General features: G+C 38.8%; 1 protein-coding gene across 1 annotated transcript in view; it reads right to left on the bottom strand.

Annotated features, from left to right (window-relative positions):
• Positions 1–11908, bottom strand: part of faxdc2 (fatty acid hydroxylase domain containing 2) — an 18262-nt gene extending 6354 nt beyond the window's left edge. Inside the window, exons 1-6 of the mRNA XM_020611951.1 lie at positions 11682–11908; positions 9518–9561; positions 8917–9014; positions 7843–7946; positions 4571–4692; positions 617–822 (exon numbers count right to left, since the gene is read on the bottom strand). Coding sequence (XP_020467607.1) covers positions 617–822; positions 4571–4692; positions 7843–7946; positions 8917–9014; positions 9518–9561; positions 11682–11700 — 593 coding nt within the window. The 5' untranslated portion in view covers positions 11701–11908. The remainder of the gene's footprint in view (positions 1–616; positions 823–4570; positions 4693–7842; positions 7947–8916; positions 9015–9517; positions 9562–11681) is intronic.
• Between the last annotated feature and the right edge of the window lie 2868 nt (positions 11909–14776).

Raw genomic sequence — 14776 nt, 5'->3', positions numbered from 1 at the left:
ATGAGGTATTAAACACCTTTCACTTTAAAAAGGGGCGGAGACCCGGAGGAAACTCTGAGTTTCCCGAACAAAACCTGCTCCCCGGCAGGTTAGGTTCACAGAGTAAGTTGCCATAGTAACTGACTCTGAGTTTAGATTACCTCTCTTTTTGAAACGGGTTTAACTTACCCCGCTTTCACGGGTTTAAGTTACCTCCGTTTCTGAAACCGAAAACTCTGAGTTTCCCTCATTTCGGGGTTAACAAACTCTGAGTTTCAACAAAACCTCCTTCTTGAAACGGGCCCCTGGCCTACTCAGGTGTCTTGTTTACATGTTATACTCTTTGATAATGTGATTTTTGTCTTGTGACTATCTCACCTTATGTACTTTATCTTTTTTTGATATTATGCAAGATAAAAAAAACTTAGCAGTAATAGAAAAACAAACTGCTGCTCAGTAAACGGGCATTATTTTCATTATTTGTAGCAATACTGAGTAAAATATGTTGTTTTCTTTATATCCACACTGTTTGTCTCGTACCACTAGGTGGCAGTAAAATGGCTCAGCACTCCAATGTGTGTCTCCAAGTGCGACTTTTCACTGAAGATACTGTGATTAAAAAAATATTGATCCCTACCTGTGTGAGTAGTAAAAGAGAATTTCGTCTATGATGGAAAAGAAAGTCAGCTCCATCAAGGCCCAGTGGAAGGTTGGCAGCTCAGGGCCACAGGGGTCCCCTCTCCAGGTCATCACAAAGTAAGTTGCCACCATCATGGGTGCGGAGATGAAAATCTGGTTGAAGAGGACACACCTGATGGCCTGGCGAAGCTTCACAGGGTCCACCTGGAGGACAAGGGACGAGTCGGTCAAGGCCGGTTATCATCTCACACATTATCATGTAAAACTGCATTCCTGTCTGAATATGTATTTAGTTTACAATAAATTACATTTGTTTTGCTGATGCTTTCATTTGGTGACTTGACACAGGTGGATTCAAACAAACTTAATAATGACTGTTACCTGATAAATAAATAAAAATTTTAATCTAAAAACAGGCCATTTTCAGCAGATGCTTTGACTAGCCATAGTAAAATGCTAATGTGAGCTTTGATTAAAGGTCACACTGTTTAGTGGACAACACACTATAACATGTCGCGTTTTACACCAAAACATTGATGAAACCAGTGCATAATGGTTTTATCCCTCATCGTGTGTCGTCACTTACACCTTTTTCTAATATAAACAATGGCCAGAGTCAGACGCATCGCCCTAGTCACTGAATCCACATAGAGCAGATGATAATAGTTTTCCATTTTCAAACTTGTTTTATTTTGATATCATTTTAGATTCAATCTGAATTTCCTTTTAGTTCTATCAGTTTTCTTTAGTTTCAGTTTTAGATTTTAATTTTACTTAAGGATACAAGTTGTCAAGGAACAGTATGAAAAGTAGTGATCATGAAGATACAAAAATTTCAAGACTAAACTGCACTAACATGTGCAATGCAGTAGCTTCAGATTGGCAAAGCCTGTTCATACACAGAAGTTAGGACCACAATTTGGCCATAGTCCTGTCTGTACATCTACTGTCTCCCCAGTGTGTAGATGCCAACGTTACCCTCGTTGCTAATGCTCTTCTTTGCCTGATATCTTTCCATGAATACTACATGTTCCTGTCAGTGGTAATGCTGAAGATGACCTTTAAGATTTGTTGGGTTTTACCCTTTGATTTCTATGTCATGGATGCCGTTACCTGAAAAGACTACGCATTTCCTTCATTTTAGCTATTAAATTTGAAACAGTCCCAAACATACAGAGCTCCTACTTTTTCTTCCTGACCTCACCTTTTAGATTAAATTCAACTTTATTGTCATTACAATATACAAGTACAAGGTAACAAAATACAGTTTACCATCTAACCAGAAGTGCAATAACAGCAGTGCAGAGTGCGCATTATTCACAGTATCTACAGTTAGTACTAAAGAAAGTCACTTTCGGCTTTTCCCGTTTAGGGGTCGCCACAGCGAATCGTCACACTGACGACTCGCATGTTGACATTTGGCAAGTGTTTTTACACTGGATGCGCTTCCTTACGCAACCCTAATTTGAACCTGGGCCGCAGCGGCGAGAGCGCTGCGCCTTAACCACTAGCCTACCAGGGATGGCTATGTACAGTCAGTACTAATTTACCATATGTATAACTGATATAAGATATGTAGGGTAATGTACAATAGACAACAGACTTTTTGGATTTAAATTACAAGTAATGGATAAAGTACATTAAGCTTATAAAACACTAGTGCAATGGGATGAAATGGAATGAGAAGGGTGAGAGGAGTCCTCGAGAACGCTGCGAGCATGTCGGAGACAGTGTTCTCTGTGGACGCTCTCAATGGCTGGAAGTAGAGTCCCTGTGATGCGTCAGGCAGTTTTCACCACCTGCTGCTACACCTTGGCATCAGAAACAGAGCAGTTTCTGTACCAGACTGTGATACAGCTGGTCAAGATGCTCTCAATGGCACAGCAGTAGAAGTTCACCAGGATGGCTGAAGACAGGTGTTTCTACTTCAGAGTCCTCAGGAAGAAGAGGCGCTGGTGAGCCTTCTTAATCAGGCTGGTTTTCACTTGATAAGACCCAAGTCCTGGCACTATATCAACCATCTAAAGCTTGTTGACTACAGCTACATAGAATTTTGGGTCTTGAATTAAACGCTGTACAGAATGATTTCTTTTTCCATTTTCTCAAGTAAATTATTTTCAGTTTACAAAAATGTTTGAAAACCAATAGTTTTCATTGTATTACCTATACAGTAATAATCCTGAGACAGACTGATGAACCAAGTTGCACTGTTACTATACAACAACATGTTCTGCCTTTGTTTATGACTAATAGGTTCAAGTTCAGACAGTTACTTTCAATCACTGAACTTAAATGGCTCTGCTGGGCGCAATGGGCCATAGACACACACAGAGATAAGCTCATCATAGGAGAAATAAAGTTCTATGATTGACATCATAAAACATTATTACTGTGACAAAGAGGTGCTTTAAAATAGGCAAAGCTGCATAAAATGGTTAGTTTTTTTATTAATTTTATTAGTTAACCTAGACATACTATCGGTTGATCAATGACCTGAATAGATTTGAGAGTCATGTCCTGTCCTGGTTATCAGTCGTTATCTCTGCAGTATCCAATGACATCTGCTAATCAAACAGTGTGAAGCCTTTGGCCACATCAGCAACACTGATGTGCTCACGCACACACAACAAAAAAATGTGGGGGTTTATTTTATTGAAATAAGATCTCTTTGACAAATTGACTAGCTGGTTAAATTTAGAACTATCTCAACCAATACCCTAAAAATCTATTATGTGATTAGGACAAAGCAAAGTAAACCTTTAACACAGGAAATGAGGAAAAAAAATAATAAATATTTCTACACAAATAAATAAAAACATTAATAGATGAAAGTAAAAGTTACTGTTCTGTATAAAATTCATTGTTTTTCAAGTCCCATATAATGAAATTTAATGATTTGGAATATTATAAAATAATGCAAATAATGTTCAGAGCAAAATTAAAGTCACTCCCAGATTATGTACAAAGGGTCTTTTAAATACAGGAGAGCAGATATGATCTGAGAGGTGTTTGTAAGTTGACTGTACAAAAAGCTAAAAAAAAAAAAAAGGATTACAAGGACGTGCATTTCTTTTCTTGGGATAAAATTAAGGAATAACGCTGACAAATTTAATAATGTGCAATTCATTTCTGTTTTCAGAAGAATGGTTTTATTTTTGAGGGCAGTAAGTGTCAGTGATTTTTTTTTTCTTTTTTTATTTATGGAGCGTTGTTTAAACAGACAATGTATGCTGGGCATATACTGTCTAAGCTCTGCTTCTGCCTGAGCCTTTTCAGTCACCATTTAATACACAGACTATGAATTTATTGATTTATACTGAATGTACTTATTACATTATGAGTGATGACTGAATAAATAAACTAACACTTTTTTATGCGTTCATGCACTATTAATTGCTGTGACAAAAATGAGATAGTCAAATCTCTTTTGACCAATAAAGTTAATTGATTTATTGTCTTCCAATCAAATTTTTCTTCATTTATCTTTTCATTTATTCATATGCAGTTGAACTAGACAGGTAAGCAGTAGATTATGAGGTCTATATAAAGGTGGGGAGACTGAGATTAGATGGATGTACTGTGTTGTTGTATTGTCCTTCACCATGTAAAATGCCATAAAATCATTTTCTTGACTCAGCACCGGCTGCAAATGGAAGCACTCACTGTGTGAAGGGGCCACGAACTGATGCCCCAGCAGAAGCAGGTTCCATAGAAACAGTACTGCTAATAGGACTAAGTGCTGCTGGTATTTCTATGTAAAAACTTATATAAATATTAAGTGTAGCAAAGGCAGTAGAAGTACCTGTGGTAATATTGGTAGTACAATAATAAATGGCTGCAAAAAAACTGCAGATACTAAACTTGAGGATAAGAAACACTTAAAACCTTTATATAATGACATTGAGGAAAAACTATAAGACAAAATCAAATCACTGTGGAGCCTGGAGCCTACCGGTTTATTCTCGTCCACCTGGATCCGGTAGCGAGTGATGAAGGAGGGTTTCCCTGTGGTGTCCACCACAAGCAGCAGAGCATTGAACAACCAGAAGAGCAGAGCGGGGAGTAACACGGTCCCTGTTGAGAGAGAGAGAGAGGGACAATATGACGACTCCTGACCGGGGCCTGAAGATTTCACTACTTTCTACACAGCTTAAAGTGGACCAAAGACTTGTGCAACAGACCTTTAAGGAGGTTTATTGCATTTTATTTTTCAGCCAACCATGAGAGCTGGTCAGACATCTGATTAAAAGTCTTCAGGTCACATCAATAAAAGGATCTCTTAAAATATTTTCCCCCATCCTCAAATTCTTGAAATAACTGATAAAGACTGATCGACATTACAGGGAACAATCAACGCAATAAGCAGACTAGTACCTTGTGAAATCTTTATTGCACTATGTATGACTTGCATACTTGTACTTTTCATAATACGTTATCGCTATGGAAGAACTTTGTACATGATGTAGGACATTATGTCCTACATCCATAACAAGGGATAATCCTAAAGCAGCCTTGACCGGTCAATCAACCTGAGACTTTTGATTCTGTGCCATCAGATCTAGAGGCATGACAGTTCACGTCATGCACACAGTGTCACAGGCCAAAAGTACAGTGCGTGCGGAGCATAATATCTCATGTCCACCTTGAGTGAGGCTGGCACTTGTGTCTATACTGGGCGGGACAGGTCGCCAGTATATCACAGGGCTGACATACAGTATTGTTCAAAATAATAGCAGTACAATGTGACTAACCAGAATAATCCAGGTTTTTAGTATATTTTTTATTGCTACATGGTAAACAAGTTACCAGTAGGTGCAGTAGATTCTCAGAAAGCAAACAAGACCCAGCATTCATGATATGCACGCTCTTAAGGCTGTGCAATTGGGCAATTAGTTGAAAGGGGTGTGTTCAAAAAAATAGCAGTGTCTGCCGTTGACTGTACAAACACAAAACTATGTTGTACAAACGTTTTTGTTTCTAGGATTTAGCAATCCTGTGAATCACTAAACTAATATTTAGTTGTATGACCACAGTTTTTTATAACTGCTTCACATCTGTGTGGCATGGAGTCAACCAACTTGTGGCACCTTTCAGCTGTTATTCCACTCCATGATTCTTTAACAACATTCCACAATTCATTTACATTTCTTGGTTTTGCTTCAGAAACAGCATTTTTGATATCACCCCACAAGTTCTCGATTGGATTAAGGTCCGGGGATTGGGCTGGCCACTCCATAACATTAATTTTGTTGGTTTGGAACCAAGACTTTGCTCGTTTACTAGTGTGTTTGGGGTCATTGTCTTGTTGAAACAACCATTTCAAGGGCATGTCCTCTTCAGCATAAGGCAACATGACCTCTTCAAGTATTTTGACATATGCAAACTGATCCATGATCCCTGGTATGCGATAAATAGGCCCAACACCATAGTAGGAGAAACATGCCCATATCATGATGCTTGCACCACCATGCTTCACTGTCTTCACTGTGTACTGTGGCTTGAATTCAGAGTTTGGGGGTCGTCTCACAAACTGTCTGTGGCCCTTGGACCCAAAAAAAACAATTTTACTCTCATCAGTCCACAAAATGTTCCTCCATTTCTCTTTAGGCCAGTTGATGTGTTCTTTGGCAAATTGTAACCTCTTCTGCACGTGCCTTTTTTTTAACAGAGGGACTTTGCGGGGGATTCTTGAAAATAGATTAGCTTCACACAGACGTCTTCTAACTGTCACAGTACTTACAGGTAACTCCAGACTGTCTTTGATCATCCTGGAGCTGATCATTGGCTGGGCCTTTGCCATTCTGGTTATTCTTCGATCCCTTTTGATGGTTGTTTTCCGTTTTCTTCCACGTCTCTCTGGTTTTGCTCTCCATTTTCAGGCATTGGAGATCATTTTAGCTGAACAGCCTATAATTTTTTGCACCTCTTTATAGGTTTTCCCCTCTCCAATCAACTTTTTAATCAAAGTACGCTGTTCTTCTGAACAATGTCTTGAACGACGCATTTTCCTCAGGCTTTCAAATGCATGTTCAACAAGTGCTGGCTTCATCCTTAAATAGGGGCCACCTGATTCACACCTGTTATTTCACAAAATTGATGACCTCACTGATTGAATGCCACACTGCTATTTTTTTGAACACACCCCTTTCAACTAATTGCCCAATTGCACAGCCTTAAGAGCGTGCATATCATGAATGCTGGGTCTTGTTTGCTTTCTGAGAATCTACTGCACCTACTGGCAACTTGTTTGCCATGTAGCAATAAAAAATATACATAAACCTGGATTATTCTGGTTAGTCACATTGTACTGCTATTATTTTGAACAATACTGTATAGACAAATAACCACTTACACTCATTCCTATGGGTGATTTAGAGTCAAGTCAAGTCAGGATTTTTATTTGCCATTTATGCATAATCAGACAGTCTAGGCATATAGGAATTCTTGTGCAGCTCTCCTTTGGAGTCAGGTAACGAGTCAAAAGCCAGAAAGAACACTTAGTCTTTAAATAAAAAGTTAGATAAAAAGGCAACAAAGCATTAAAGCTGCAATACACAAAAATTGGTTAATAGTATTTTCCCCAGTGAACTTCAAACATCACACTTAGCAATTCACATGGTGGAGTTGGATATGTCATTACGCTTGGTGGGGTAGTGAGGGGTTATAACATACTAAAACACAGTTTACATTCAGGCCTGTTTCCATTGCTTTGTGGCGAATGTCCTGTTATTATTCAGGTCCCACAAAAGAACCTGAGAGTAACCAATCAACCTAAGCTGCATGTCTTTGAAGTGGGGGAGGAAGCCGGAGTACCCGGAGAAAACCCACGTAGACAGAGGGAGAACATGCAAACTCCACACAGAAAGGCCCCCGGTCGGCCGGGGCTCAAACCCGTTCCCTTATTGCTGCAATCGGTGCATCTCTAGATAATTCCTTCCAATGTGCAGAAACAGTCAGACTGTTCATGACAGAGCAACATGATGGCTGTCTCAAAAAAGTGAGCAAGTTGACACCAGATGTTGTGACTTGATATGAAGAACTGAACATGGCATTTCCTCTGTAGCTGGTACCAAATAAGGTATCTTTTTGTGCATTCCTATAATTTTGAAAGCGAACCCCTGTTTGTGTGTCAGAGGAGATGTGCCTAATATAATTTCAAAATGCAGTGATAAATACTTCATAGTGCTGCAACATGTTCCTCAAAAATAACCAGTGGCTTCTTACCTAAGAAGAACAAAGCAGCATCATGTCCTTCAAATGCCACATACAACGTGGTCCACAAGTTCTGCCAGAAATCTCCTGAAGCTCCCCAGAACCTCTGAAGATGCCTGTAGGAGGAATTGGTGTCGTGTCAAATTTACAACAACATTTTTACATGGTTTCTTTATCTCTTTCAGGTAATGGACATTCAAATCCAGTATCTATGTTTTACCCATAGTCTGAAATATTCAATTTCCGCTAAGTGTGATACGAGTTCAGATGTGTCCTAACAACCACCTAAAAATGCACCAGCAAATGCCCAGAAAAGCTCCAGCACCCATCTAGCAAGAGCCATGAAATATTCTAGCAACCAAATACCTCACTCAACAAAACAAACACTCAGATGATATAAGAAACCACACAGCAAAATCCCAGTGACACCCTCACAACCCACTTATGCTATCCTATCATATATGTACAATAATTTGCTCTTATCCTCAAGTCCTGTCTCATGACCCAGTCCTACCACATCTTAACTAGCAAACTTGATGATGCCCTAAAAAACCACTTTAAAGACAACCTAGTCAGAAGCCACAGTATGAAATGCAGGGAAACACCATAGTAAATATCCAGTCACACTCCATACAAACCACCAAGCATAAACACAGTTAACCTGTTGAACATATACCTTCACGTCATGTCTAGTCTGGTTCCGTTATATATCTAGTGCCATTATATCACATCAAGTCACATTTAGTCCTGTCATGTCCAGTCCCAGCCTGAGCAGACCTCATGTCTCATCATATTTAGTCCTGTCTCATTCTGTCATGGCACATCATGTAATTTCTAGCCATGTGACACATCCTCCCAAAATCTTTCTGCATTGTCTTGTCATCCTATCATGTAGTATGCTCCTATGCTCTATCTTGTCCAGTCCTGCCTGCCAATTCAGGTCTCTTCTGTTCAATTCCTAGTCCTGCTCTTCTTGTTGTGGAAAATACATTTCCTACTGTGCATTAATGTAATATTCCTCAGGCTCATTTTATTATAAACTGCTAGTTCATTGTATGCTGACACTAACATGTAAGCAGATCCTACCATGTCAGTGAGTTGCCGAATGCAGCCAAGAATAAGAATCCAGATCCGATGACAAGCACAGCTTTCTTCACAGAGTCCCACAGTCCTCCAGAGCCCTCCTGCACAGAGAAAAGCCAACAATTGTGTATAAACCCTCTGTTACTCTGAGGATACTACATATGCCATATTTTAAGCATAGCATTACAGGAGAACCACAGTGAAAATAAAAGAAATAATGCAGTGAAGAGTTTGTGTATTTTTAATGATTAAATAAAATCCATCGATCAGAAGAATCACATCATTATTTTAGTGCAATGATTAACTACATAATTCTCCTGTTTAAGTATAAATATAGGGGCCAAGGTGTGCAGAAATTATGAGGGTTAAATCCAGCAGAAACAATGAATGTTCTTTTTCCTCTTAAACGCTAAATGTAAAATGCACAAATGTGTCTAACAAATGCACCGTGCATTTAGTGAAAGCCTAGAAACACAAACTGAATCAGTTCACTCTGCTGGAATTAAATCCAGGGCTTGATGTCACTTTTACCAGATCTTGTGAAATGTCAGCTTTTACCCAAGCTGCCGTTGACTGTTTTCTAGAAATGGTGTTCCATTATTACCTGTCTGTGGGCGCTGCTGCTTGTTGTGGTGGATCCCCTTGTGTCTGCAGAAAAAAATAATACATACAGACAGAAGTAGAACATGTTCATAACCACATATATTTAAGTTTGTAACCACATAATTTATTGTTATGATGATTATGGATGATTTTGGAAGTTCAGTAAAAAACTGCTCTGTCCCAAAAGTATTACTGGTAAAAGATAAGACATTAAATGTTTTGCTGTTTATTATAAAAAAGGAAGGTCTCAAACTGCTTTTTAACTTTCCATGGTACAATAATCATCAGGTCAAATCATTAAATGCCTGCCTTGGTGAATTTGGGCTTCTCCCCCTCAGGAAGGAGGTTTAAAGTACCAAAAACAAAAACCAGATTGAAAAATTATTTTATTGTGTGGACGCTGTAAAGCATCCACAATATGTTCTCCTGATTATTCTGGGATCTTTTTTTTGGCACTTTATAAGTCCAGCATACTTTCAGCTATACAGGCCATTCAGGTATCTAACTTCAGGTATCAAAATGTTTAGCTCTTCAAGGCCATTCCTACTTTATTGCATCTCATCCTTCAGATTATTCAACAAAGAACTTCAGTCATTTCTTCTCAACTATTTCAACAAAGAACTTCAGCCATTTCTTCTCATCCTTCAGCTGTTTCAGCAATTGATTCCAGGCATTTTTAGGACGATCTTTCAGCATATCAGCATCTGCACGCATTTACGACAGGACATGCATCTCTAGTTTCTTCTGCACTCTATTCAATTCTAGGGTTGATGACTAGTTGTCCCTCAGCTTTGTACTACACTGATGATTACTAGGTAACTAGTTGATTTATTGGAGTATCTTATTTGCTAATTTTCATTTTTGATCAGTCGTTATCTGTGTGGTATCCAACAACATCTGCTAATCAAACAGTGTGAAGCTTTTGGCCACATCAGCAACACTGATATGCTCATACACGCGCACACACACAACAGAGAAATTTGAGGGTTTGTTGGGGTTTGACTAGCTGGTTAAATTTAAAAATCTGTGATGTGATTATTAAAGGACAAAGCATATTTGTAAACAAAAAGCTAAAAAAAAAGGATTACAAGGACATGCATTTCCTTTGTTGGGGTTAAATTAAGGAATAACACTGACAAATTTTAAAATGTGTAATTCATTTCTGTTTTCAGAAGAATGGTTTTATTTTTGAGGGCAGTAAGTGTCAGTGATTTTTTTTTTCTTTTTTTATTTATGGAGCGTTGTTTAAACAGACAATGTATGCTGGGCATATACTGTCTAAGCTCTGCTTCTGCCTGAGCCTTTTCAGTCACCATTTAATACACAGACTATGAATTTATTGATTTATACTGAATGTACTTATTACATTATGAGTGATGACTGAATAAATAAACTAACACTTTTTATTCATTCATTCACTATTAATTGCTGTGACTGTATCTTCCAACAAAAATGATCTTAGTCAGTCAAATCTCTTATGACCAATTAAATCTACTTGAAGCTGATTCCTGTACCGACCAATAAAGTTAATTGATTTATTGTCCTCCAATCAAATTTTTCTTCATTTATCTGTCCATCTGTTCATATTCTATTTACTTCTTGGGGCCTTCAGACAAAAGAACAGGGTTAAAACTAAAAGGGGGAATATGATACTGCTGCTTGGAGTTTTTTTTTTCTTTTTTGCTTGTTTGTCTTTTAAGGTGACTGTGAAACAAATTTCCCCCCTCTGGGACAATAAAGTTGAAGCTGAAGTTTACAGCTCATGTAATTTATTATTGACTTAAATTGGCTAAACAGAAAAAATTGAGGTTTGACCTTCGATATATTTCTGACATTGTATTAACCAAATTCCGTTTCATCCATCTATTATCTACGCTTCATTACCCGTATGGCCCATGTATTAAATTTAATTAAACATTATATGAATAATAGGCTACAGATGGGACTATGCTGGTTTACTGAAAGAAAAGTGCGAACACAAAAATAACGTAAGTGCAGTCTTTGCGAATACTGTGAACGATGCTGCGTTTCAGGTAACACTACACTTCCCTATTGCTGACTGCTTTGTCAATAGGCTACTACAGTCTTGCGCCCTGCTCCATCTTTATACTCAGCAAAAACCGATTCTATCGAAATGGTAAAAGCCAAATAAACGAGTGACTTACCCCTGTGTGTTACCTCCATCTTCTTTTCTCCACAGCCTTTCCTATTTTTCGCTCCGAGTCCTTCCAGAGTTTCGCCAGCAATTTATTTGGCACCGCAAGCGAGTTGTGATTGGCGGATTCTTGGTCAGCTGACACGTGACGTACACAGAAGTGGTCGCTACCTGCCTTTGACCTGAAGATGTTTTTTCCTGCATTCCACATGTATCCAGATGAGGGTTGAAACTCCTCTGGTGGTACATGGAGAAGGAAAATACATTTAATAAGTAATGAGTGAGAATAGTAGAACATCCTTCACTTCAGTTATTATTTAGTATGGTATAAAGTTCATTGGTGGGAAGTAAATAAGTAAGTTACATTTACTCAAGTAGGCCTACTGTAAACCTACTTAAGTACAATTTTGAAGTGGGGTGTCAAGTTTACTTAAGTATTTTAATTTTATGCTACTTCATACTTCAACTTCACTACATTTTAGAAGCAAATATTGTAGCTATCTTTTACTGCACTATACATGTTTGATAAGTTTACTTTTCTGAATCAAAATACACTACACCCATAGTCAGATTTTATTGATCTTCAGGTGTGAAGTTCACAAGCCCAGCAAAGTAAAATAATACCATTATTTTTAGCTCCACCTTTAACAGCAGCAACACTGACGTGATGAACACAATAATGCATCAATGATATATTTGTATGTAAAATGTGCCATTCTATATAATGAGTAGGCTACTTTTACTTTAGTACTAGTATGCTAATACTTTGGTACTTTTAGTAAAGTAACATTTTAAAAGCAGGACTTGTACTTGTGAAATAGTATGGTATTTCTACTTTTATTTCATTAAAAAATCTGAATATTGTACTTTTACAATCTTTTCTTATTTGTACTTTTCATACTACTATATATACATACATATGGTGGTTTGTCATAGACTATAACAACTGATTAGATTGACTGATTAGCTGAGTGACAGAAAAAGAACACCACCATTTTAATATCATAATTTTTTATGTTTGTATTGTGAAAGTTTCACTTTGGGCTCTGAATTTTAGAAACTAAAGAATCATTTAGATTGATTATTATCAGATTTATATTTTCTTAAGTAATCAGTTATAGTCCAATAGAAAATAATTAAAAATGAGCTCCACATACAGTACAGTAGCAACAGATACCTGTGAAGTGAAAGACTGAAATAATAATTTAGTACTTTTAACAATATCTATCTGTACATACCAAGCTGGAATAATGAGACCTGCATATGATGGTTAATGTATTGCACAGCTCAAGTCTGACCTCTGGTGTCTCGATGCTGCCACTGCTTCAGTGTGCTGCAGGGTTTTGACATACTTGTCATATGGGTCCTTCACAGACACACTGGGGTAAACAGCCTGGACTGTGTTGTCATTTAAATAGATTATTAGATAATTTTGGGGTGGCATAACTGTGCAGTGGTTATTGCTGTTGCCTCAAGGCAGGAAGGTTCTGGGTTTTCTGTGTGGAGTCTGCATGTTCTCCCTGTACCTGCGTGGGTTCTCTCCGGGTACTCTGGCTTCCTCCCGCAGTCCAAAGGCATGCAGCTTAGGTTGACTGGTTACTCTAAATCACCCACAGGAGTGTGTGTGAGTGGTTGTTTGTCTATATGTCAGCCCTGTGATAGACTGGCGACCTGTCCAGGGTGGACCCCGCTTTTCACCCTATGTCAGCTGGGATTGACTCCAGCCCCGCCCCACAACCCTATTCAGGAATAAGCGGCATAGATAATGGATGGATTATATAATTTGGATGCTTGGAGTTTCAGGTGTGAAATTCACACACTTTGCCGGCCAGTGCAGAGCTGCACTGTTGCTGTCGTGAAATATAATTACATTACTGAACCTGACCTTCACTGACCTGGCTGAAGAGAGGTGGTTCTTCTTCAGTGTCCTCAGGATGAAGAGGTGCTGGTGGGCCTTCTTAACCAGGCTTCAGGTGTTGGTGGTCCAGGACAGATCCTCTGAAATGTGGGTCCCCAGGAATTTGAAGCTGGAGACACATTCAGAAACCATCCCATTAATATGGATGGTACTGTGTGCATTTTGTTTTTGTGCTACTTTACACTTTGACCTCACTACATTTTAGAGGTAAATATTGTACTTTTTATTCCACTACATTTATTTTAGAACTTTAGTTACTACAGGGCGGGCCACGGAAAAGTAGCCCGCCTCCAATACCACGCTCTGAGTACAAGAGCTACTTTTCCGTGGCCCGCCCTGTAGTTACTTTTCAGAACCAGATAATACAAAAATACAGTGTAGTCATAAAACTTTATTGATCTCTGGTGGAAAAATCACAAGCTACCCAGCAGTACTTCAGATCAGATAGTTAAAACTAGCTCCACCTTTTACCAACTGCAACCTTTAATGTAATAAACACAATAAAGCCTCAGTAATTATAGTTAAATCATATGATATACATAATGTTAAATGTGCCATTCAGCATGAGTACTTTTACTGTTATTATTTTATGTTTTGATGCTAATACTTTTTTACCTTTAGTTAAGTAACATTTTGACTACATGACTTTTACTTGTAAAAGAATATTTTTACACAGTCCCTGGTAGGCTAGCGGTTAAGGTGCAGTGCTCTCGCTGCTGTGGTCCGGGTTCAAGTCAGGGTCGCGTCAGGAAGGGCATCCGGCGTAGAACACGTGCCAAATGCCAACATGTGAATCATCAGTGTGACAATTTGCTATGGCGACCTCTAAACAGGAAAAGCCGAAAGTGACTTTCCTAGAATATTTTTACACAATTGTACTGTACTGTCAGGATTGGCAATCGGACTTCAGCCAGCTATCACAAACATTGGCACCCCACAGGGATGTGTCCTCAGTCCCATCCTCTATACCCTGTTCACCCACAACTGTGTCACCTCCCACAAAAACAACATCACCCTAAAGTTCGCGGACGACACCGCAGTGATAGGTGGCATCACCAGCGGGGACGAAGCAGCCCACAGGAGGGAGGTGGCCGGTCTGGTGTCACGGTGCAAGGACAATAATGTCAGCCTCAACACGGACAAGACGAAGGAGATGATAGTGGACATGAGGAAGGAGAGGAGATCTC

The sequence above is a fragment of the Monopterus albus genome, unplaced genomic scaffold (genome assembly GCF_001952655.1).
Source record: "Monopterus albus unplaced genomic scaffold, M_albus_1.0 scaffold119.1, whole genome shotgun sequence".
NCBI lineage: Eukaryota > Metazoa > Chordata > Actinopteri > Synbranchiformes > Synbranchidae > Monopterus > Monopterus albus.
This window is presented reverse-complemented; position numbering and strand designations above follow the sequence as displayed.